The sequence below is a fragment of the Trachypithecus francoisi genome, unplaced genomic scaffold, assembly GCF_009764315.1.
Source record: "Trachypithecus francoisi isolate TF-2019V2 unplaced genomic scaffold, Tfra_2.0 Lachesis_group12, whole genome shotgun sequence".
NCBI classification, from domain to species: Eukaryota; Metazoa; Chordata; class Mammalia; order Primates; family Cercopithecidae; genus Trachypithecus; species Trachypithecus francoisi.
In genome coordinates, this window is record NW_022681457.1 from 109,759,113 (window position 1) to 109,781,017 (window position 21,905).

The 21,905-nt window shown below is 49.7% G+C and overlaps 1 protein-coding gene across 1 annotated transcript in view; it reads right to left on the reverse strand.

Moving 5' to 3' along the window:
* KAZN (kazrin, periplakin interacting protein) overlaps positions 1-21,905 on the reverse strand; it is a 511,204-nt gene continuing 489,299 nt past the window's right edge. The window contains exons 11-15 of the mRNA XM_033228238.1: positions 16,538-16,769; positions 14,847-14,948; positions 14,119-14,285; positions 5,701-5,815; positions 1-3,409 (exon numbers count right to left, since the gene is read on the reverse strand). Coding sequence (XP_033084129.1) covers positions 3,245-3,409; positions 5,701-5,815; positions 14,119-14,285; positions 14,847-14,948; positions 16,538-16,769 — 781 coding nt within the window. The 3' untranslated portion in view covers positions 1-3,244. The remainder of the gene's footprint in view (positions 3,410-5,700; positions 5,816-14,118; positions 14,286-14,846; positions 14,949-16,537; positions 16,770-21,905) is intronic.

Below are 21,905 nucleotides of genomic sequence, written 5' to 3' on the forward strand. Positions count from 1 at the left end.
TGCTGTGCAGTAGTATTTATTGTTACTGTGTTAAAATTCACTCTCGGGGAAGTGATTTGGGGCCATGGCCCTAGGAACCACGTCTTTGTTCACAGTCATCCCATTTCCTCTGCAGCCACAAAAGGCCTGCGTGTGTCAGGGCTCAGGAGATTCTCCTCGCTGGCCAGCCATCGGCAAGAATGCCAGACTCAGAGGCTGCCATTGCCCACAGGGTTTCTTCTCCTTCCCATTCACAGCAGGAAGAGCCCTCCGGAGCCTCGGAATGCAGAGTGGAAGTGGTGGTGCCCAGGACGCATGGGCTCTGATGGGCAGAGGGAGGTGGGCCTGAGCATGGGCCTTCTTCTCCCCAGGTCAGAGAGGCCTGGGTGCCCCTGGAGGGAATGCTGAGGTCACCTCTGGCCAAATCTTCCTGTTCTGCCAGGACCCAGCCCTGTTCAGTGATGTCAAGCTTTTGGATCCCTGTTCTGGGGCCCTCCTCCCTGGCCGGGCTGTGTAGAGAAGCCCTTCTCTCCACTTTATTGGGTCCAGATTGTTCTGTGGCTTCTCTCCTCCTCTGCGGTCTGAGGTCCGAAAAGAGCGATGCTGACAGACAGACAGATTTCTCAAAGAAAGGTCCCGCTCAGCCAAGGACAAAGGGGCCTTGCAGAGGCTCCTGAGGGTGAGAAAGCTGAGAGTCTACCAGGCAGGTGCCTTCTGCACTCACAGGTACAGGCTGCAACAGCTTTCCAAGAAGCAACAGCTTTCCACTTCGTCCCCAGGTCCAGATGCCACATCGCCCTCCAGGGACCAGGGTGACAGAGCGAGACTCCATCTCAAAAAAAAAAAAAAAAAACCCAACCCATCCTCATGTTGAGAAACCAGCTCCAAATGCTCACCTGGCTGTCAGGGATAGGGAGCCTCATGGTGAAAGAGGGATATGATGGCATAATTTAAACCAAAAGAGACACTGGCGGTTACCCGTGTTGCCCCAGGCCTGCTGGCCTCCTGCTGTGAGTGTTTCAGGTAATTCCATCTCTGCCAGTGACCTCCAGTTGTCCACTTGTCCCCAGCAAGATCGAACCATGTAGCTGGCCATTTCTGACAACTCGGGTGAACGTTGGTTTCAAATCATCAGCTCTGCGTTCAAGTGCCCTGCTACAATTCTGGCTCACTCTGCAGGAATAAGTGCCTGCCTGGGCGCGCTGCCATTGCTGCCTCCCAAAAGGCAGATTCTGGGGTCCCAGCTCGTCCAGGCTGGATGTGGCTTTGGAGTGACCTGTGGCACCAGGTTGGAGGGAGGTCTCACTTCTCCTTTCTGAGCTGTGGATTGCAGCTTCAGGACCCTATGGATGAGGCTGAATGTCATGAAGATAATGGAATTTGGAGTCTCAACAAAGCCAAGCCACATGCCAGAGATTCACCACCTGGGGCCCAGGATCAGAAGTGTGTCCTTAGGAGGCCGAACATCCACCTGTCTACCAACTAGACATTTGGTCTCAGATAGCAAGAAAGGCTGTGCTTATGTGGTTAGGGGAACACCATGGTCTTCGGCATGAGAGAGGTGTAATTCTCAAGTTCATCAGAGCTTGGCTTCCCCCATGAGACGAAACAATTTGCCAGGTTGAAGAACACATGCTTTGAGGGTTTTCAGAGGCTGACACCTCTTGTGAATCTTGGAAACTCAAGCCCCAGTGCAAATGGCCTCAAAGGAGATCAAGCATCATGGTTCCAACAAGAGACTCGCTTTGATAACCCGATGTGTAAGTAGAACAGCAATGCATCAGTCCTTCCCTAATCATCACGTGGCTGTCATCTGGTCAATGAATTGAAGCCCAAAGGCTTGGATCAAACTGGTTTTCAAGGCTGTGATCATGGGATTTATATGTTTCTTGAGCCCTGTTGGGGGCCTCTTGGCAGGTCTGAACATTAAACATTTCTTTTCCTCCTTTTGCACACTGCTCCAACCAAAACAGAGTTGGAAAGAACTAGCTCTATGTCATTTCTGTGTTGTAAATGGGAAATTAGCTACCCCATAACTTCCCATTGTCTCCTGAGAGGTTACAAAGTGTGTTACATATTAGCAAGTGTTAATCCTCACGATGTCCCTGGGAGGGAACCAGAAGTATCATAGATGAAGACATTGAGGCACAGAGAGGTGAGGCCACTGGGAAGAAGCCACACAGCATAACAGTGGCAGGTCAAGAAAAGGGCTGAGGTTCTCCCCACCAACACCGAATGATTTTGATTTTGCTCTGTGGAGTTTGTGTCTCGGTTAGGACATTGGTGAGCTATGTCACCTATGTTTCAGGTGACAGGGACATCACAACAAAGGTTTGTTGGGTTAACAATGTCCAGCATTTCCCTGCCCTAGACCCCAAACTCCTCGCCACACTCCATACCATTGTCATTGGGTTCAACAAAGCCAAGCCACAGGCCAGAGATTCACCATATGGGGCCATCGGTCATCCCTGATCCTGTTATCCCAATAGCTTTCATTCTGGTGATAGGATATCTGCATCTCCTAGAAATGTGGCTGCTAAGCCCCACCCCTGCACAGATCATTCACCGGCTCCCCACTCAGCGTAGCCACTCCTGGGTGAATCAGCGAACAGCTCTTCAATACATCCACCCCCATGTGTCACGGAGCTTTTCAGGTGGAAGGAATGATCAGCCCCCATTTTGCATTCTCCCAAGAGAGATTCAGTGAGACAAGTCAGGACCCAAGTTCTCAGTCAGGGAGGGTAAGGATGCTGCAGCCGAGAGTCCCCCAACCCCCGCCCTGTCCGATGTCTTAGCAAGAGGCAGCACTTCCTGTACCGGCTCTTCTAATGGACTGAGTGCTGGTGTGTGGGGTTGGGGTCCCCCCTGCTCCCCCTGGAAGGGTGTTTTGGGAAACTGTGGACCTCTTCCCACCTTGGCAGCTCAGTTTAAGGCTCCAGGGACTGCTTGGCTGCTCCAGTGATGGTCACTCTGAGGTGGAGCCTGTGTATCTTGGATGGAGGCAGGGCTGGACCCTGTGACAGGTCCTCTGGGCCAATCCAGTTAAGCAGGAAAGTCCATGGCCCACCCAAGACAGGTGGGCTGGTGTCTTCTCTCTCCTGGGAGCTGTGGAGCTGAAACCGCACAGTCTGTTGGGATATTGCCCAGGAGCAGGGGACATCCTCAGCCTGCGGCTGCTATGTACAGTGGGAACGGCACCTGGGGCCATCTGGCTTCTCTTCCTTCCTGGGTCTCCCACGTAGGGTCTGGTGGAGCCACCAGTTCCTTACACGTTGGTGACCTCCAGGCTGTTATAGCCTTCCAGACGGCACTGTTCCAGCCTGCTCTGGGCGTCATCGTCTCCGCAGTCTTCGTTTCGAAGAGAGCCATAGTCATCATGGAAATCGGGATCTTTGCTGCTGAAACCCCTTCCTATCTTCCCCAGGGGCAGCTGAGAAGACAAGAATATGATCAAAGGACAGGAAGAAGAGAAACAAGAATTAAGAATGAAGTTCTGGGAAAGGTCTCCAATTCTAATTGCTGTGTGATTGAGTAACTCACTTAACCTGTGTGTGCTCCCCCTATTAGTAATAATACTCCCTGCTCAGGGAGGCTGAGGGGAGTCTGTGAATGACCCTTAGGGAAGAGCTTTGTGTCCCCCTGCCCCCGGAAGGATTCAGCTGGTTACCAAGGGTGAAGACAAATATCATTGGTCTGATTATTCCTGATTCACAAAAGCCTCCTTCTTTCCTCCTTGGTGGGTGGAGAGTTGAGGAAATGTGTCCTGGAGACTACCTGTGAGAATGTCTGAGCAGGCCCATGAGGTCTGACTGCACTCCCAAGTCAAGGAGACAGCCTGGTGTGGCAGAAAGAATGTGCGTTTTGGAGACTCATAGACCCAGGTTCAGATCCCTGCTCTGCCACTTCCCAGCTGTGTGACCTTGGACAAGTCACTTCCCCTCTCTGAGCCCATTTTCTCAGCTACAAAATGGGAATGGTAGTTTCTAACTCCCAGGTTTGTTGTAAAAAGTAAAGTCCCACCAGTCTGGCCAACATGGTGAAACCCAGCCTCTCCTAAAAATATAAAAATTAGCTGGCTGTGGTAGCGAGCTCCTGTAATCCCTGCTACTCAGGAGGTTGAGGCATGAGAATCACTTGAACCCAGGAAGTAAAGGTTGCAGTGAGCTGAGATCGCGCCACTGCACTCCAGCCTGAAAGACAGAGTGAGACCCTGTCTCAAAAAAAAAAAAAAAAGTCAAGTCCCATCTGCAAAGCACATAGCAAGTGCTTGCACCAAGTAGATACTTGATGAATAGTAACTATTATTATCACACACAGTAGGCCTTCAAAATACCTCTCTCTTAACTATTATTATCACACACAGTAGGCCTTCAAAATACCTCTCTCAACTGTTATTATCATACACAGTAGGCCTTCAAAATACCTCTCTCTTAATTGTTATTATCGCCCACAGTAGGCCTTCAAAATACCTCTCTCTTAACTGTTATTGTCGCACGCAGTAGGCCTTCAAAATACCTCTCTCTTAACTGTTATTGTCGCACACAGTAGGCCTTCAAAATACCTCTCTCTTAACTGTTATTATCGCACACAGTAGGCCTTCAAAATACCTCTCTCAACTGTTATTATCATACACAGCAGGCCTTCAAAATACCTCTCTCTTAACTATTATTATCACACACAGTAGGCCTTCAAAAATACTTCTCTCTTATTGCACACATCTCTGTGTTAAAGTAGTCACTTTAGTGCTTTGTAACTATTTATTTGACTGCGTTTCTTTCCAGACCAGTGTTTCCCGATCTTCTTTTTTTATTATTATTGCTCCCTAAGGAGACTTTTTAGACAGTTTTTTCCTAATTGCACCCCTGCTGTGAAATTTTAATGCCACAGACATACTACGCCTCTGCTTGTGTACCATATGTACATTTGTGCTTTTATATAGAAAGAATAAGAATTTTTGCCACCGCCTCCACCCCCCACCTCCACCAAAACAAATTTTCGCTCCTTTGGGGGCAATATTAGTTCCAATTACTAGAGTGCATGTTCTAGAAAGGAGCTTCTTAAGGGTAAAGTGGCAATGTATTCATGTTTATGAATGAATGGGGATCATGCATTCTTCAAATGGAAGACGTTTTGGACTACCCAGTTCTGCCATCTGTGTCTGTGCATTTCCATTGAGGAATCTGTGTCAGTTGGAGTCTGTGCAATCGGACCTGAATTGCATGTGTTTTCATACTGTTTGGTTGGAGTCACCAGAGGTTCATCTTTGCTATTGGTCACGTCACTGAAGTCCCAAATCGAAATCAGTGATCGGGGCTCAGAGTTTGGGGCTGCACTGGAACCCTGTGGACAGCCTGGCTGAATGCAGGATCCACCTCACCCCAGAGATCTCCTTTTCCAGGAGGCCAAGGTGGGTCCCAGGATCTGCATGTTCAGCAATAGTCCCAGGTGACTCTGATGCAGGCAGGTGAGACCTGCGCTTTGAGATCCAGGCGCTACTCGAAGCCCTGCGGGGGCTTTGTGCACTGTACCCAAAGCAACGTGAAGGCTCCTTGAAGGTACGTCCTGGATGCCCCCGTGACCCGGCCTGGCACTCCACCTTCACAGGCCAACACAGGAGCCACAGAGCTCCTGGGAGGAGGAAAAAAGACCTGCAGCTGGGAGGAGAAAAAAAGACCTTTTCTGGGCGTGCAGGCCCACGGGCAAACCCATCGAGTGACTTACCCGGCCAGCTTTGTACTTGAGACCGCTGCTGTTCTCTTCCTTTCCTGCCCGCGTGACGCTGGAGGCCCTGCCAGGGGGTGTTCCAAAACGCTCAGCCTCCCGGATGCCTGTGGAGCTGGGGAGAGGCCCATTTTGAGTCAGCAGGGGAGGCTCAGTCACTTCCCCAGAGACATACACATGCACATTGGTGACAATGACCACAGCTGCTGAGACCGACTGATTCCCTCTCACTTGCCATCCTTGTGCTCAGCACTTAAGAAGTGTGATTCTCACAACGGGCCTGGGGCTTGGGACTGCCAGCCCAGCATTATAGAGAGGGAAAGGAGGCCAGAGACAGCAAGCAATTTGCCCAAGACGACACAGCTGTAAGCAGCAGAAACGGGCCTCCGATACTCCAAAGTCTTGCTCTTAACTCTTCAGTGTACTGCGAACCTTACTGCAACAGACTAGAGATGAGTATCTCAGCATGATAGCTAATTAGCTGTGCTTGGAGAAGCATGAGGAGTCTCCCCTGCTCTGAATTTGCAATCTGTGTCGCCCACCTGACTTTCTGCCTGAAGTTGCCCCCATGACTCCCTTCTTTGTGCAAAAGCATTGAAGCTTCTGTTAGAATAGGATTTGGCCAACTACAGCCTGCCTGCAGGTCAAATCCAGCTGGCCGACTGATTTTATAAATAAAGTTTTATTGGAACTCAGCTGTGCCCATTTGCTTACGTGTTGTCTATGGCTGCTATCTTGCTATAAGGACAGAGTTGTAGACTTTTGACAGAGGCTCTCAGATCCTAACATATTCACTATCTGGCCTTTTACAGAAAAAGTCTGCATATCAATGCTGTAGATAAACAGAGTCGGGACAAGAGGGCTGGCCTGGAGCCAGAAGTCACCACGGAGGTAAACTCATTAAAAGAAATGAAACTTCTAGCCGGGCATGGTGGCTCAGGCCTGTAATCCCAGCACTGTGGGAGGCCAAGGCGTGTGGATCACTTGAGGCCAGGAGTTTGAGACCAGCCTGGTCAACATGGCAAAACCCCATCTCTACTAAAAGTACAAAAAGAATTAGCTGGGCATGGTGGTGCACACCTGTAATCCCAGTTACTCGGAGGCTAAGGTTGAACCTCAGGAGAATCACTTGAACCTGAGAGGTGGAGGTTGCAGTGAGCTGAGATCGTGCCACTGCACTCCAGCACAAGACCCTGTTTCAAAAAAAAAAAAAAGAAAAAAAAAAAGAACCTTCTAGCATCCTTTAAGCTGCCTCAGAGAAGTTCTTCGTCTTCTGGGGCAAATTTTGCTGAGAAAGTTCAAGGGAGGGGAGTGGTGTGTAGGAGACAGCACTGATTGAATGGCAAATGAGCTACGTTCTCAAACCCATGGGTTCCACAGGCTTCCACATAACAGTGAGGCCCTTGCTCAGTGGTGGGTCAGGAAATGAGGTCTTCATGAATGGCCCCTCTCCTTCACCTGGAGACGAGATTCCCCAGGTCCGGTGGGGAAGCAGCTGTAATTGCAGAAGCCACAAAATGTAAACTCAGGCGGCTGGCTGTTTGCTCTCTGGTACAGAGGGGTGCTGGAGCCCCAGCTCATGGAACACGAGCAGTCAAAAGAGCCTGGGAGAGCCTCAGGGGTCCCATCTCTTATTTTCACTGAAGAAGAGACAGGAGACCAAAGAGAGGGTGTGTCTTGTCTGAAGATACACAAGACACCTAGTGGCAGGGATGGAAATTGAACTTGGGCCTCTGGGATCAAGGTCTAGAACACGGCCTTCCCACCTTGGGATTTAGGGTAGGACAGTGGTCGCACATGTGGGCTCCATGTCAGCAGCCTGGCTCGATGCCTTAGCATAGCCTGGGCTGTGTGCTGAGCAGAGTGGGCTTAATAACAGAACTTCCTCCTTAGGTCACTGTGAGGACAAAATGAGGGGATACACACAAATACACACACACACACAAACACATATGCACACACAAAGACACATACACACAAATACACACAAACACACAAATACACACACATACATGCACATATACACACATACACACAAACACACATATACACACAAACACATATGCACACACATACACAAATATACACATAAACACATACAAACACAAACACACAAATACATACACAAAAACACGTATGTGCACACACATACACAAATAAACAGACACATGCACACACAAATACACACACATATATACATACACACATACAATATGCACACACACAAATACACACAAACACATACACACACAAATACACACATACATATACACATGCACACACACACACACACAAGCACACATACACATATACATATATACACACATACACAAACACACACATACACAAGTACCACCTACACATGCACACATACACAACACACATGCACACACACATACACAAATACACAGACACATACACAAATACACACACACAAATACATACACACATACATATACACACATACACAAGCATACACACACACATACACATATATACACACATACACAAAAGCACACACAAACACACACAAACACCACCTACACATACATACACAACACACATATATACACATACACATCCATACACACAAACATACACACACATATACACACAAACACACAAATACATACACACACATCCATACACAAACATACACACACACATACAAGCACACACACATGCACATACACATATATACACACATACACAAATACACACATACACAAACATACACAAACATCACATATACATACAGACATACACCTACAACACACATATACACACACATACACAAACACATGTATACACACAGACACACAAAAATACAAACACACACACATATACACAAACACACATACACACAGATATATACACACATATACACACAAACACACTCATACACAAGCATACACATATACACATATACACACAAACACATATACACACATATAAACACACAAACATACAAATACACACATATCTACACACATACACACACACACATACCCATACATATACACACACACAGATATTAAGAGCTGAGTAACAATAGCAAGAGTAATTGCTACAATTACATCTTACTGTGGCCAACCAAGGCTTTGGGGACACAAACCTGGTCTTAGTTCCTGCTCAGCCATTCCCTCCATATGTTCTGGTGCAAGTAGAACACCTTACTGGGCCTCAGTTTCCTTATCTGTACAATCAAGTCCAGTAAGCAGCCCTCGCCTTTTTTCTTCTCTGAGCGAGGGTCTCGCTCTGTTGTCCAGGCTGGAGTGCAGCGGTGCAATCTTGGCTTACTGGGCTCAGGTGATCCTCCCATCTCAGCCTCCCAAGCAGTTGGGACTACAGGTGCACACCACCACACCCAGCTAATTTTTGTATTTTTGGTAGAGACAGGGTTTTGCCATGTTGTCCAGCTCCTGGGCTCACGTGATCTACTGGCCTTGACCTCCCAAATTGCTGGGATTACAAGTGTGAGCCACTGTGCCTGGCCAGCCCTGGTCTAAACAAGCTACCCTATGCATAGAAAGTGGTTGTCTTTCTGTAGACAGAGAAGTATGGCATGACCTTGGCCTCCACTGTGCCAAAATATCCTCCCTCCTCCTTTTTTCCACAGTGGCTGAAATCCCCCCATCTAGGCCTTTGGATTAAATCCCATGAAAACATAAAAGCTCCAGGGATAAGCCAAGCACAGGGCCAAGGTCTTTGGAAGCTTTGAACCGACGTATTAAGTATTTCTAGTCACTTAGACCTCAAAGAAACGGTACATTGGAAGGAGAACTTTTGATGAGGGAACGTTGTGGAGAATGGCGCATCTCACTGGAATCTCCTGAGTCAATGTAAGGCACCCCGGGCACTAAATTGGCATCGTGATGCAGGAAGGAAGGTTGGGGGGTGGGAGTCAACCTCTGCCAGCCGGGCCAGCCTGAGCATTGAGTCTCAACCCATTAACCTAGAATTTACAAGACTGGAGAGGCACAAGACGCTGTGCTGGAGAAAATGAATGGAAAGGAAAGAGTACTCGAGGGCCACCCACTGTGTGCTGGGCACACTGTCAGCTCCTTGCCACGGTGGCTCAGCAAACCCTCTGCAAAGCCCTGGGAAGAAGGGGTGATCGTCCTTATTGCAAGCTGAAAAAACCGTGGCTCTGAGAGGGTAAGGTTTTTGCCTAAAATCACACCAATGATGGTGGAGGAGCCAGAATGCAGCCTCAAAGGCCCCACTGGGCCCCATCGCACACAGGCCCACGCCTCTGGGCACTGAGCTGGTCCAGTGATGGGTCAGAGATGGTTTGAGGGTGGGGTGGGGCAGAATCTCATATGAGCTCAATGTGTCCTTCCACCCGCATGCGGGTGGCCTGCTGAGTGACCGGAGAATAAATGTTTTCCATCGCCTGTGTCTTGGGAAGCCTGTCGGCTGAGGAGGTGGGACAGGTGACAAGGTTCTCTTATTCTTTGTGTTTGAGGGTCAAGTCTATTTGAGTTTGTAATGGAATTGTTCTTCTCCATTGAAATGCTAATGAGAACGCTGGAGCTAACTGACAGAAGGGGACTCCCAGGCAGCTACTCCAGAGGAAATTGTTGACTGCACGGAGATTCTTCTGTCTCCAAATGAAGGCAGGGGCAGACGCTCTCAGTTCCTGCTGGGCATCTATGTATCAAGCAGGCTGCATACAGTTTGCCTCCCTGAACCTTTGGAACAAAGCTACAAGGTCGGTATGGCTCATATTCCCATCTTACAGAGGAAGAAACTGAGGCTCAGAGAGGTAAAACCTAAAACCACTAGCTCATGTTCAACACAGCAAGAAAGCAGTGATGCTGGGACTCGAACTCACATTGCAGCCATTGCCCTGCAGAGGAGGAATGGGAGGCAGCAGTGGTGGGGCTAAGGGTGGGTTTGGAATAAATCACTAATATTTATATTATTGGGTGTCTTACGGTGTACCGGTTCCTTTGCCAATTGCTTTATGCATTGTCTTACCTCATCTTGCCATCAACTCTTTGAGAGGCAGATACTGATTACCATACTCATTTTGCAAATGAGAAGAGTACAGTTCAGAGAGGTTAAGTAACTTGCCCAAGGTCACACAGCCAGGATCAGTGCTGCTGGGGTTTGAACTTGGGTTGCCTGGGGCTAGAGTGCCACAAGGCATTCTGGATGGATTTATGTCTTCACTTAGATGTCTATGAAACCAGTTTCTTGCCTGGATGGGAGCCAAAGCCTTTCTTTGATGAGCAGAGACCCACAGAGATCTATTAAAAAAGGGAAAGAGAGAAAACCCGGAGTGGAAGCAGGCCCTGGTCTGGAACTCCACACCATCCACCTATGAGGTCTTCACCCATCTCTGTAAGCTTTGGGAGAGCAGGACATGGATCACTCAAGTGCCTGCGCACAGCAGGTGTTCAATGACTGTGGAGGGTGGCTTTTATGGCAAAAGGGGCACTATTCCAGCCTAGATCCCAGGGGAGAGAGATCAGTTCCAGAAAGAGCTTCTGACTAGGAGTAGAGACCTGGGTTCCAGTCCTGCTATGGTTCCAGTCCTGCTCCTCTGTGTGTCCTGTCCCTGACTCTTGTTTTAGTGACAAGACATATTGCCTTCAAGACACATTTGGGGACTGATCATGCATTTTCATCAACATTTTTGTCTTGACTCCTCCGATCCCCTGGCAGGTGCCTTTGGGAAACCTCTGCTCCTTGCTGCACCCTTCCTGCCCACTGGTTTTATTCTCCAGGTCCTTAATGCACAGTCCTATGACTGATGCATTGTTGGCGCTGGACCAAGGATGATCGGGCGATGCAGGAAGTCAGTGTGTGTCAAAGCAGATACCACGAGACCATGGCAGAGACTTCTCCTTGGTGCCTTTGGGTCATGTGCATTGTCAAAGTTGTGGGAGGAGGCTAGAGATGATGTCATATTGGGAGCCATAAGCTCCTGGTGAATGTGGAGCCTGGACAGAGTCATTTCCCTCTTATCTTATCATTGGGAGGTTCATTGCTTCTGTCTCATTCTTGAAGGAGTCCCTGCCCTACCACAAAATAAGAACCCACCCTATTTGTCCCCACCAGGCCCTTCTTTGGTGCTCCCTAACTAGTCTTTGACAGTCCTGAACACACCTGTCACCTTGTGGGTGGTCAAGGGTTTAATCAGATACACGAATGCCTGCTAATATTTAGCTAGAGCCATCTCTCCAGGGCTCAGAAAAAAGTTTGTTACAGATCATGTGGCTCCAGAAGGGAGGTCAGGGAAAGAGGATAATTCTGAGGAGAAAAGGCTTTTCCCTGTGTCTTTTGATTCATGGCTCCTGGAAGAGGGTTTTTTTTGTTTTTCTGTTTTGTAGAGATGGACCCTCGCTCTGTTACCCAGGCTGGAGTGCAGTGGCATAATCATAGCTCACTGCTGCCTCACACTCCTGGGCTCAAGTAATCCCCAGCCTCAGCCTCCTGAGTAGCTGGGATTATATGGTGCATTCCACAACCTCCAGGTAATTTTTTAAATTTTTAGTAGAGACAAGGTCTCGCTATGTTGCCCAAGCTGATCTTGAACTCCTGGGTTCAAGTCATCCTCCTTCCTCGGCCTTCCAAAGTGCTGAGATTGCAGGCATGAGTCACCATGCCTGGCCTAAAATAGAGTTCTTATCAAACATTGTCTCCATAAGAACCACCCCAAAATGCTAAAAATGTAGATCCCTGTGTTCTGTCAGCAGATACTGGTCCTGCAAGTCTGAGGCAGGACCAGGGAATCTGCATTTTAAAATAGCTTCAGTGATTCTGCTTCAGGGGTCTGTGGGCCTCACTTTGAGAACAGCGTGGGCGTCAGCCTGCCAGTAGGGAAGAGCAGCCCAGGACACCTGGACCCTGCCATACATGCACAATTTTTCCTTAAGCCTCAGTTTCCCCACCTGTATAACATGGGGAGTGGCCCAGCTGCTCCCTAAGGCTCCATGTGGTTTGGGGGTTTAGCACTCAGGCCTGAGTTAGGGAGCCCCACAGTGAAATCTGGGCTCTGTCAATGAAATCAACAAACCTTTAGATAGGCCGATTAAAAAAAAAAAAAAGAACAAAATTCAAACTCAGATCACTAAAACCAGGAGTGAGTGAATGAGAGAATATGACTACCAACTTTACATATACGAGGCATTATAAGATAAAAAGTATATGATCAACTGCATGCCACCAAATAAGCTAACCTAGATCAAATGGACAAAATCCTAGAAAGATATAAGCTACTGAAACTGCCTCAAGAAGAAATAGAAAATCTGAATAGACCTCTAACAAGTGAAGAGATTGAATTAGAAGTCAAAAAGCTTCCCAGAAAGAAAAGCCTAAGACCAGATGGCCTTCACTGGTGAATTCTACCAAATGTCTAAAGAATAATGAACACCAAACCTTCCAAGCTTTTCCGAAAACCAGAAGAGGAGAGAATACTTCCCAATTCATGCTATGAGGCCTTTATTACCCTAATAACAAAATCAGACGGAAACGTCACACGGAGAGAAAACCATAGACCAATATCCCTCGTAAAGATAGATGCAAATTTTTTTCAACAAAATACTAACGAAGTTAATCCAGCAATATATGAAAAGGATTATACACTGTGACCAAGTGAAATTTATCTGAGGAATGCAAGGTTGGTTTGACATATGAAATTCAATCAATATAATACACCATATTGATAGAATAAAGGTCAAATCTAGGATTTGCCACTTACTAGCTGTGTATCTTGGGCACATAGCTTGGTACCTTTGAAGAAGTTTCTCCATCTATAAAGGAGGGATAGTGCTACTGATCTCTTGACGTTGCCAGGAGGATGAAATTAGATAGTTCACACAGCAAGTGTTCAATAAATGGTCATCTAACCCTAAGTGCATCATTTTAAGAAGAGAATCCACTGGGATGGGGACTGGTTTAAACCCAGGTGTTCATTCTCTGGTCACTTTTCAGATGAGGGTAGTAGGACAGGTGGGCTGATGTGGTCTGCTCACCTGGTCCATAAGCATCATTAATATGCTCATTCCTGACTCCAAACCTTTGTCCCCACAGTTGCCCCACCTGGACCAACCAACTCAACCTATTAGGCCAATGCAAGTCCTCCCAGCTACACTCCACCTGCACGTGGCCTTTCCTTACGCGTGCACTGCTTGCTGTCTCTTCTCTAAACACCTGGGTGTGTTTGGATTTAACATACACTTAATTCAACATCTGACTGCTCCTCTACCTCTTTCTAGTCTATGACCTTCAGGCGAAAGCACTTTGCTTCTCTGAGCCTTGGTTTCCTGATCTGTAAAAGGAGACCGCCATGGTGCAAAGAACAAATGAGAGGCCGTAAGTGATGGGCCAGGATGGGGAGCTGGACCATCTGCCTCCAAAGCCCTGAGCTGTACTGTAGCCAGCAACCAGAGCCCGGCCCGTGCTCACTTGGCTGGGTGGAAGACGGCACTCATCTCCTCTGCCAGGTGTCTCCGGAGGATGTGTTTCCCACTGGGGATGCCCAGGGCAGTGGCCATGGCCTCAGCGTTGAATGTCGGCTCCAGCACCAGCACAGCCCCATGGACGCCGCTGTTGGTCAGGTTGTCTGCGTACTCCTGGGGGCAAAGGCAGGGGGCTTGTTAGCCTGCAGTGGCCATGCTGCTGACCTGAGGGGGCTGCAGTTCCAAGTGGGGCTCTGTCCCCAACAGCAAGGGCTTGACCCCCTGGGGACCAGTTAATTTGCTGGTGAAGATGAACCCCTCCCGTTTTTTAGAGCCACAAGGGCAGAGACCTCCTGTTACTGAGATGGCTCCTGATCCTAGCAGGAAGTCATCAATATTTGTTAAATGAATCTCAACCCCACAGTTGCTTAGGAGAGTGGGGCTGGCACAGCCTCCCTACCCCGTGTGAGAAAAACATCATGACATGGGGCTTCTATTTGGAAGGTAAGCAGTTCCCTCCTCCTGAGTGACAGGAGGCAGGTAATTCTTGCTGGGCCTGGGTTAAGATGCTCCAGCCCACACAAAGGGGATATTAATTTGTGTGGGATTTGCCCATTGATTTGCATGAAATCTGCATATTGATTTGTGTGCAGATTTTCATATAGATTTGCATATAGATTTGCATGGGATTTGCATGTATTTGAGAGCCATCTTGACCTCCACCATCACCCTCACCTTCAGGTCGATGTCTCGAACCCACTTGAGCACCCGCTGGTTGGTCCACACCACGGGGTCAATGTTCTGCGTCTCGCAGCGGGCCCGGCGCTCCTGGAGGGCCTTGTGGGGAGACAGTAGGTCACTTGGAGGGACAAGGGTTCATGCAGAGGCCATGTGTGGAATTGGGGCTCCCCGCACCTGTTTTTTCCCCCAAGACAGAGTCTTGCTCTGTCACCCAGGCTGGAGTGCAGTGGTGCGATCTCTGCTCACTGCAACCTCCGCCTCCCAGGTTCAAGCAATTCTCCTGCCTTAGCCTCCCAAGTAGCTGAGATTACAGGCACTAACCACCACGCCGGGCTACTTTCTTTTTGTGTTTTTAGTAGAGATGGGGTTTCACCAAGTTGGCCAGGCTGATCTCGAACTCCTGACCTTGTTTGTGATCCACCCACCCTGGCTTCCCAAAGTGCTGGGATTACTGGTGTGAGCCACCAGGCCCGGCCCCTGCACTTCTTTTTACATGTAACTGCTATGATCTCCCACATATGCCTCCTTGGCAGACTGGGGACCGAGGCCAGGGTCTGTGTCCTTGTCACTCCCTGTCCTCAGTGTGGCATGGGGAAGGCACTGCTGCTGTCCTCACTCCAAAAACAGGAAACTCTGACTTTGCCCAGAGCTACACAGTGGCACATCTTGGAGTCTGAATGAAAATCCATGTTTGGCTGATTCCAAGTCGTCTCTAACCACCTCGCTGCCATATTGCAGGCTTCCCTGGGTCCCACAGGGACTGACCCCAGTGCACACAGTAGGTACACAGCAAATGCTTTTCAGTTGGTGTTTGAGAAGGGGGACAAAGGGCTGGAGGGTCCTCTCTTCTGTCCCTCTTCTGCCCCTGTATTGCTGGGCTCTGACATCACTCTAAGAAAAGTCAGCTACCTGGACTACCAGCCCCACAGTACCCAGCATCTCAGGCCCCTGACGACCTCTGCAGCAACCCGCGCCACTTCCCACCTGAAAGCCAGCACCCCACCCAACGGGACTCTCAGCAAGTCTGCTGCTACAGATCAGTCCTCCAGGCCTTCATCACGCTGTTCCCTCTGCTGAGTTGCTTTTCCCCTCATGTCTTCTACTGATCCCTGGGGTTCCTCCTTTGGGTCTCGATTTAGTTGTTGCTATCTCTGGGGAGCCGTCCCTGAGCCTGCTGGAGGCTTCTTCTCTGGGTTTTCTTTTTTCTTTCCTCTTTTTTTTTTAAACAGTAAACACTTAAAATTTTTTTAATTTTAATTTTGTGAGTATACATAGTATGTGTATCTTTCCTGGATATTCATAAAACCCTGGGCTTCCCTCATTGGGATAATCTCCCACAATACTGGCACCACCAGCTTCCTTGTGGTTCTCTCTGGTAAGCTGTTAGCTCTCCAAGGATGAGGGCTCCCATTTCCCCTGCACTGAGCACAGTGCCTGGCCCGTGCCCAATAGGGGGTTGTTGGAAAGAAGGAGGAAGAGAAGATGGCTGGCTGGATGGATGGATGATGGATGGATAGGTAGATGGATGGACAGATGATCAATAGACCCTGGATGGCTGGATGATGGGTGGACGGGTGGACAGATGGACAGATGGGTGGTGGGTGGACAGATGAACAGACAGTAGATGCCAAGGGGGGAGGGGTGGGCAGTGGAAGGCACCCCCTGCCCCGCACCCCGGTCCTCACCTCCCTGCTGAAGTTCACTTGGTACAGCAGCTCGATCCCCAGCAGGATGCTGACCTGATGGAACTTCTTGGACACGTTCAGGTGCTTCTCCAGGTCTCGCTTCATCAGGGAATTCAGCATCCGGCCATCAACCAGGTGGTTCTGGAAGGCCTGGGAGTACTGGGACAGGCCGATGTCATTCAGCCAGGCCTTGGCCACCCAGTGATGGTCCAGCTCGGCAGCTTTGGACAGGCTGAGGAGGAGACACAGCCAGAGAGTGGATGGGTGGGAAAAGGGAGCAGAAGCAGAGGGACTGGCAGAGATGGGTGGAGATGCAGAGAGAGGAAAAGCAATGGGGTGGGGGGAGTACCAAGAGATCCACAGAGACAGACATGGACAGGCATGGAGCCGAGAGATCAAGAGGGAAAAAGGATAAAAAAAGAGACAGAAAGAGCAGAGATGGGGAGAGAGGTGGATGGAGGAGGAAGACAGAGAGAGAGAAAGAGACACAGAAAGAGAGAACAAAGAGAGAAAGAGACACAGAAAGAGAGAACAAAGAGAGAAAGAGACACAGAAAGAGAGAACAAAGAGAGAAAGAGACACAGAAAGAGAGAACAAAGAGAGAAAGAGACAGAGAAGGAGAGAGAGAGACATTGAGAGAAAGGAGCAGAGGGAGATAGAGAAGAACCAAGAAGAAGAGGTAGAAAGAGAGACAGAGAGACCGAGACTCAAGAACAGAAAGGGATCAACAGAAACAAACCGAAGGGAACAGGAAGAGCGAATCCCACACACAGATGCAGCGAGGGTGAGCAGGCGCAGGGGCGGGGAGCAGAAGGGCCATGTGTGGCGGGAGGCAGCACCTCTGGGGACCCCGCCCCTCCACCTAAGCCCCCCTCGTTTTCCTGGGGGCCTCCACAGCATCCCCAAGACCCACAAAGCCTGGGCTTGGCCCACCTGATCGGTGCATCCCTCCCCAGTGCTCTGCGGTCTGTTTTCCTGTTTCGGGGATGTTGGGTGTCCACTCAGGTGGGCCAGGCAGGTCCTAATCATGCCTGAAGAAGGCAGAGCTGCCGTCCTCGCTCTACAGATGGGATGTGCCGACTTTGCCTAGAGCCACATAGTGGCCTATCTTGGAGTCAGAATTAAAGTCCACGTTTGACTGATTACAAACCCTCTCTCTTACCACCGCACTGCCAGGTCTCAGATTTCCTTGTGCCTCACATAGAAATGACCCCTGTACCAGACGGGCGTGGTGGCTCATGCCTGTAATGCCAGCACTTTGGGAGGCCAACGCGGGCGGATCACAAGGTCAGGAGATCGAGACCATCCTGGCTAACACGGTGAAACCCTGTCTCTACTAAAAAGAAATACAAAAAAATTAGCCGGGCCTGGTGGCAGGCACCTGTAGTCCCAGCTACTCAGGAGGCTGAGGCAGGAGAATGGCATGAACCTGGGAGGTGGAGGTGCAGTGAGCTGAGATTCCGCCACTGCACTGCAGCCTGGGTGACAGAGCGAGACTCTTTCTCAAAAAAAAAAAAAAAAGAAAGAAAGAAAGAAGGAAAAAGAAAAAAGAAATGACCCCTGTACCACGTATACAGCAGGTGCACAAGTGCTTGAATTTTCAAGCGGGTGAAAGTGTGGCTATGCCTGGCTGTCATTCTGCTGCTCGCCACACAGTGGCAGCCTTGCAGAAGGAACGAGGGTCAGCACATCCCACCTGCAAGGGACTTTGCAAAATGCCCCAGGTCTTACAGGTGGGAGAGCGTTGGTCTAAGTGCGAGGTGCAGGGGGCCACAAAGGGACAGTGGTGTATGTGAAAGGGACAGTGGTGTATGTGAAAGGGACAGTGGTGGGCTTGCAAAGCCACTCCATCCTGCTCCTGGGGCAGCAGCCAGAGACAGCTGGTCAGGCCACCCTCCTGCTGAGGGTCTTGGGTGGGTCCTCTCTGTCCTTCCTGCCTTCATGCCTGGACATGCATTGAGCCTGCTGTGATCACCCTGCTGGGGTACATGCTCCCATACAGTGGGCTCCTCTTCCCTCCTAACCCCCTCCCCTCTTTCTCCAGGCACTCCTGTCTCCGTATTACTCATCTCCAGGGCTCTGGAAGGCACCCTTGAGGGAGGACTCCCAAATTCTCCACTGTCTTCTGAGCATCTAAGCTCTGGGCTCTTTTCTGAGCTCCTCTTTCCTCTCTTAGCCTCTAGCTGCCCTCTTAACGCCGCCTGGCTGTCACAGACATGTCATACTTAATGGCTCAGTTGTTCCCCTTCACTGTCAGTGTCACCGTCACCCAGGGGCCCTTCTCTGTCACCCAGCTCCCAAGCTGATAGCCCGTCCTTGTCTATCGGTCACTCTGGTCAGTGCATCCTCCGTCCCCTTCTCTCCTTGTCCAGCTGTAGGCTGCAGCCATCTCTGGTGTGGGTTTCTGCCACTGCCCCCGGCCGCCCCCCATTTCCCGCCTTAGCTTTCCTTCTATTCCACACCCCGCCAGGACCGCCAGGGGATCCTTTAAAAATATCAGCCTGATCCTGCAGTGCCCTGCTTAACACTCAGTGGCTTCTCTTTGCAGGAATAAAATCGCAAGTCCTTTGAGTGGCCCACAAGGGTCACCCGCAAACAGCCCTGGCTGACTTCCCCTCCCCCAATGCACATGGGGCTTGGGGTCCTGGGGGCCATTTCCTGGAGGCACTGAGCTCTTCATCCTGCATTCCCCTCCCTGGTCCAGCTCCTTCCAGCCCTGCCCAGGGCTCACCCCTCCTCATCCCTTGGGCGTCTAATCTCCCTTTTCTCTGAGTTTGCTGTCTTAAGTTGCCCCCAAGTCTGCTCACTGTCCCTAGTGCTTTCCTTCAAAACTCTAATCACACATTGAATCTTAGCAAGTAACTGGTTTGGCCACTAGTTGATTTTCTCTCTTCCCCACCTTAGCAGATAAGCTCTGTCAGGACAGAAACTGTGTTCACTGCCCAACAGCACAGTGCCACGCACACACTAGACACTGAATGAATGCTTGCTGGAAGAATGGCTAAGCGGAGGACGGGCTTGCAGCTTGGTTTCACTCTCCTTCCCTCTGCCCATCAGCCTCCCAGAACCACTTGGGTCTGCCGGGCTCACCTGTCTCCAGGCCTGTTCTCTACCTCACCCTCTTTCCCCGGTGAACTCCTATGGACTCTGCAGAGACGTCTGGGCTTCTGGAAGCCTTCCAAGACGTCATGCTGGGTCAGGAGCCCTTCTCTGTGCTGAAAGCCCTTGGGAGTCCCCATCCCTGGACCAGTCACACTGTAGTTCATGGTTACGCATCTGGCCAGCTGCCTCACTGGATGGTCAGCTCCTGGTGGGCAGGACTCGGGGGTAGCTTATCTGTGAATGTCCAGGGTCCCTTCAGGCTCAGAGTTCACACTCACCAGTGTTTGTCTCATCGTTGAATGTGTGGATGACAGAGCAGGGCTGGGGGAGCAGGTCATCTGCCCCAGTCCACCTGGAGGCTGCCCAGCTGGTGCTCCTGAACTGCAACCTTCTGGTCCAAGACTACCTCCCTTCTAGGATGAAAAGGTCCTGGGGCAGTCCCCCTCCCAGTCCCTCAAGGGCTGGCCTCAGCCTTGTACAGAAGGATCCTTCTCTCGGGCAGGAGTTGGAGCCCACAGCCCTCTGAGTCAGAGGCCACTGAGCCAGGTTTGTCACTGATGGAGACTAGAATGACCTCCTCTCCTTTCTGAGGCAAGAGTTTGGTCAGCAAATCAATGGTGCAACAAGAGTTGCGGTGGAGAGCTGGGGAGGGGGCACCCCACCTAACCTACTCAAGAGAGGCCCATCCATAATCAGTGATCTCCATCTGCGTGCCCACAGTTAATGTGCTCCTGCCCTTCAGAAATGTTCTCTTTTCATTAACGGTGTCCCCATGGGGCCTCAGCTTGGTGAGACGTTCCCAGCTGTTGGTTTGAGCTATTTATTGTAAGAGCCCAAGTTGAATAAAACAGCATGATTTTAAAAGGAATTCAGACATTTTATAAAATTTGTCACTGCCCCGTCCCTGGACTGGAGCCAGATTAGACTCTGAAATCTGAGAACAGGCACAAAATTTAGATATTGTCTGGGTCACGGCACAGCACGGAAAACAGGAGGCTGTTCTGGTTCTACTACTTTTTGGCTCTGGGACCTTAAACCTCTGGGTCTCCGTTTTCTCCTCTGTAAAGTGGGGAGAATCGTGCTTGCCTCATGGAGTTGTAGGGACTAAAAGAGAGGAGAATGTGAAGCTCTTAACACAGGGTCTGGGACACACCTAGTGTTCCACAAACAGTAGTAATAGAAACTGTCACTGTTCTTGTTTTTAACACAAAGGCAGCACGGGATACTGGAAAGGCAACTGACTTTGAAGTCAGGTTTTTTGTAGTGTGACTTTATGCTCATGATTTCTCTACATCTAATTTTCGCCAACTTTATTTTTGAGACGGAGTTTCACTCTTGTCACCCAGGCTGGAGTGCAATGACGCAGTCCCGGCTTACTGCAACCTCTGCCTCCTGGGTTCAAGCAACTCTCCTGCCTCAGCCTCCTGAGTAGCTGGGAATACAGATGCCCACCACCACGCCTGCTAATTTTTGTATTTTTAGTAGAAATGGGGTTTCACCATGTTGGTTAGGCTGGTCTTGAGCTCCTGATGTCAGGTGATCCACCTGCTTCAGCCTCCCAAAGTGTTGGGATTACAGGCGTGAGCCATCGTACCCGGACTTCTGTGTCTTTAAAATAGGAGTAAGCATGTCTATCCTGCATTGATGTTGTGAGGGTAAATAAAATGGTATCCATAAGGGGATGATGGGTTGGCAAGGGGTTGGTGGGTTTTGTCACTGATATTTTGTAGATAAGGTGACCAGTCCCAGAGAGGAAACATCATGCCCATGGTCACACAAGATGTCATGGCTGAAAATGGTCTCAAAGATGAACTCATTTAGAGTTCTTACCCCCAAGTCCATGGACCCCTGAAAGTGGGTGGGCCAGAGTCCCACCCACCAACCCAATGCAGTGAAAAGTTGTGAAGTTTTGTGTATTTCTTCTAGAGAAAGTGTCAAAAGCTCTTGTTAGATTCTTAAAGTGGCCATGATCCTCAAAAGTTTAAAAACCACTGTCCTAATTTAACTCTGTTCACTTCTCAGGTGGGAAAACAGTCCCAGAGAAGGCAAGGTCATGTGGCAAACTGGAGACAGGCCAGATTCCCACTGCGAATAGAAAACTTGAAATAAGACCTCTGCCTCCTCCAGGAAGCCCTAGGGGTGTCTAAGGGCTGGACTCCACGATCTCTGGGACCACAGACTCCTGGTTCCTGGAGGTTAACAGGGTGCCACTGTTAGGGATTAAATGTTTCCCTCCGCCCTCCCCCTCCCCAATTCATACGCTGAA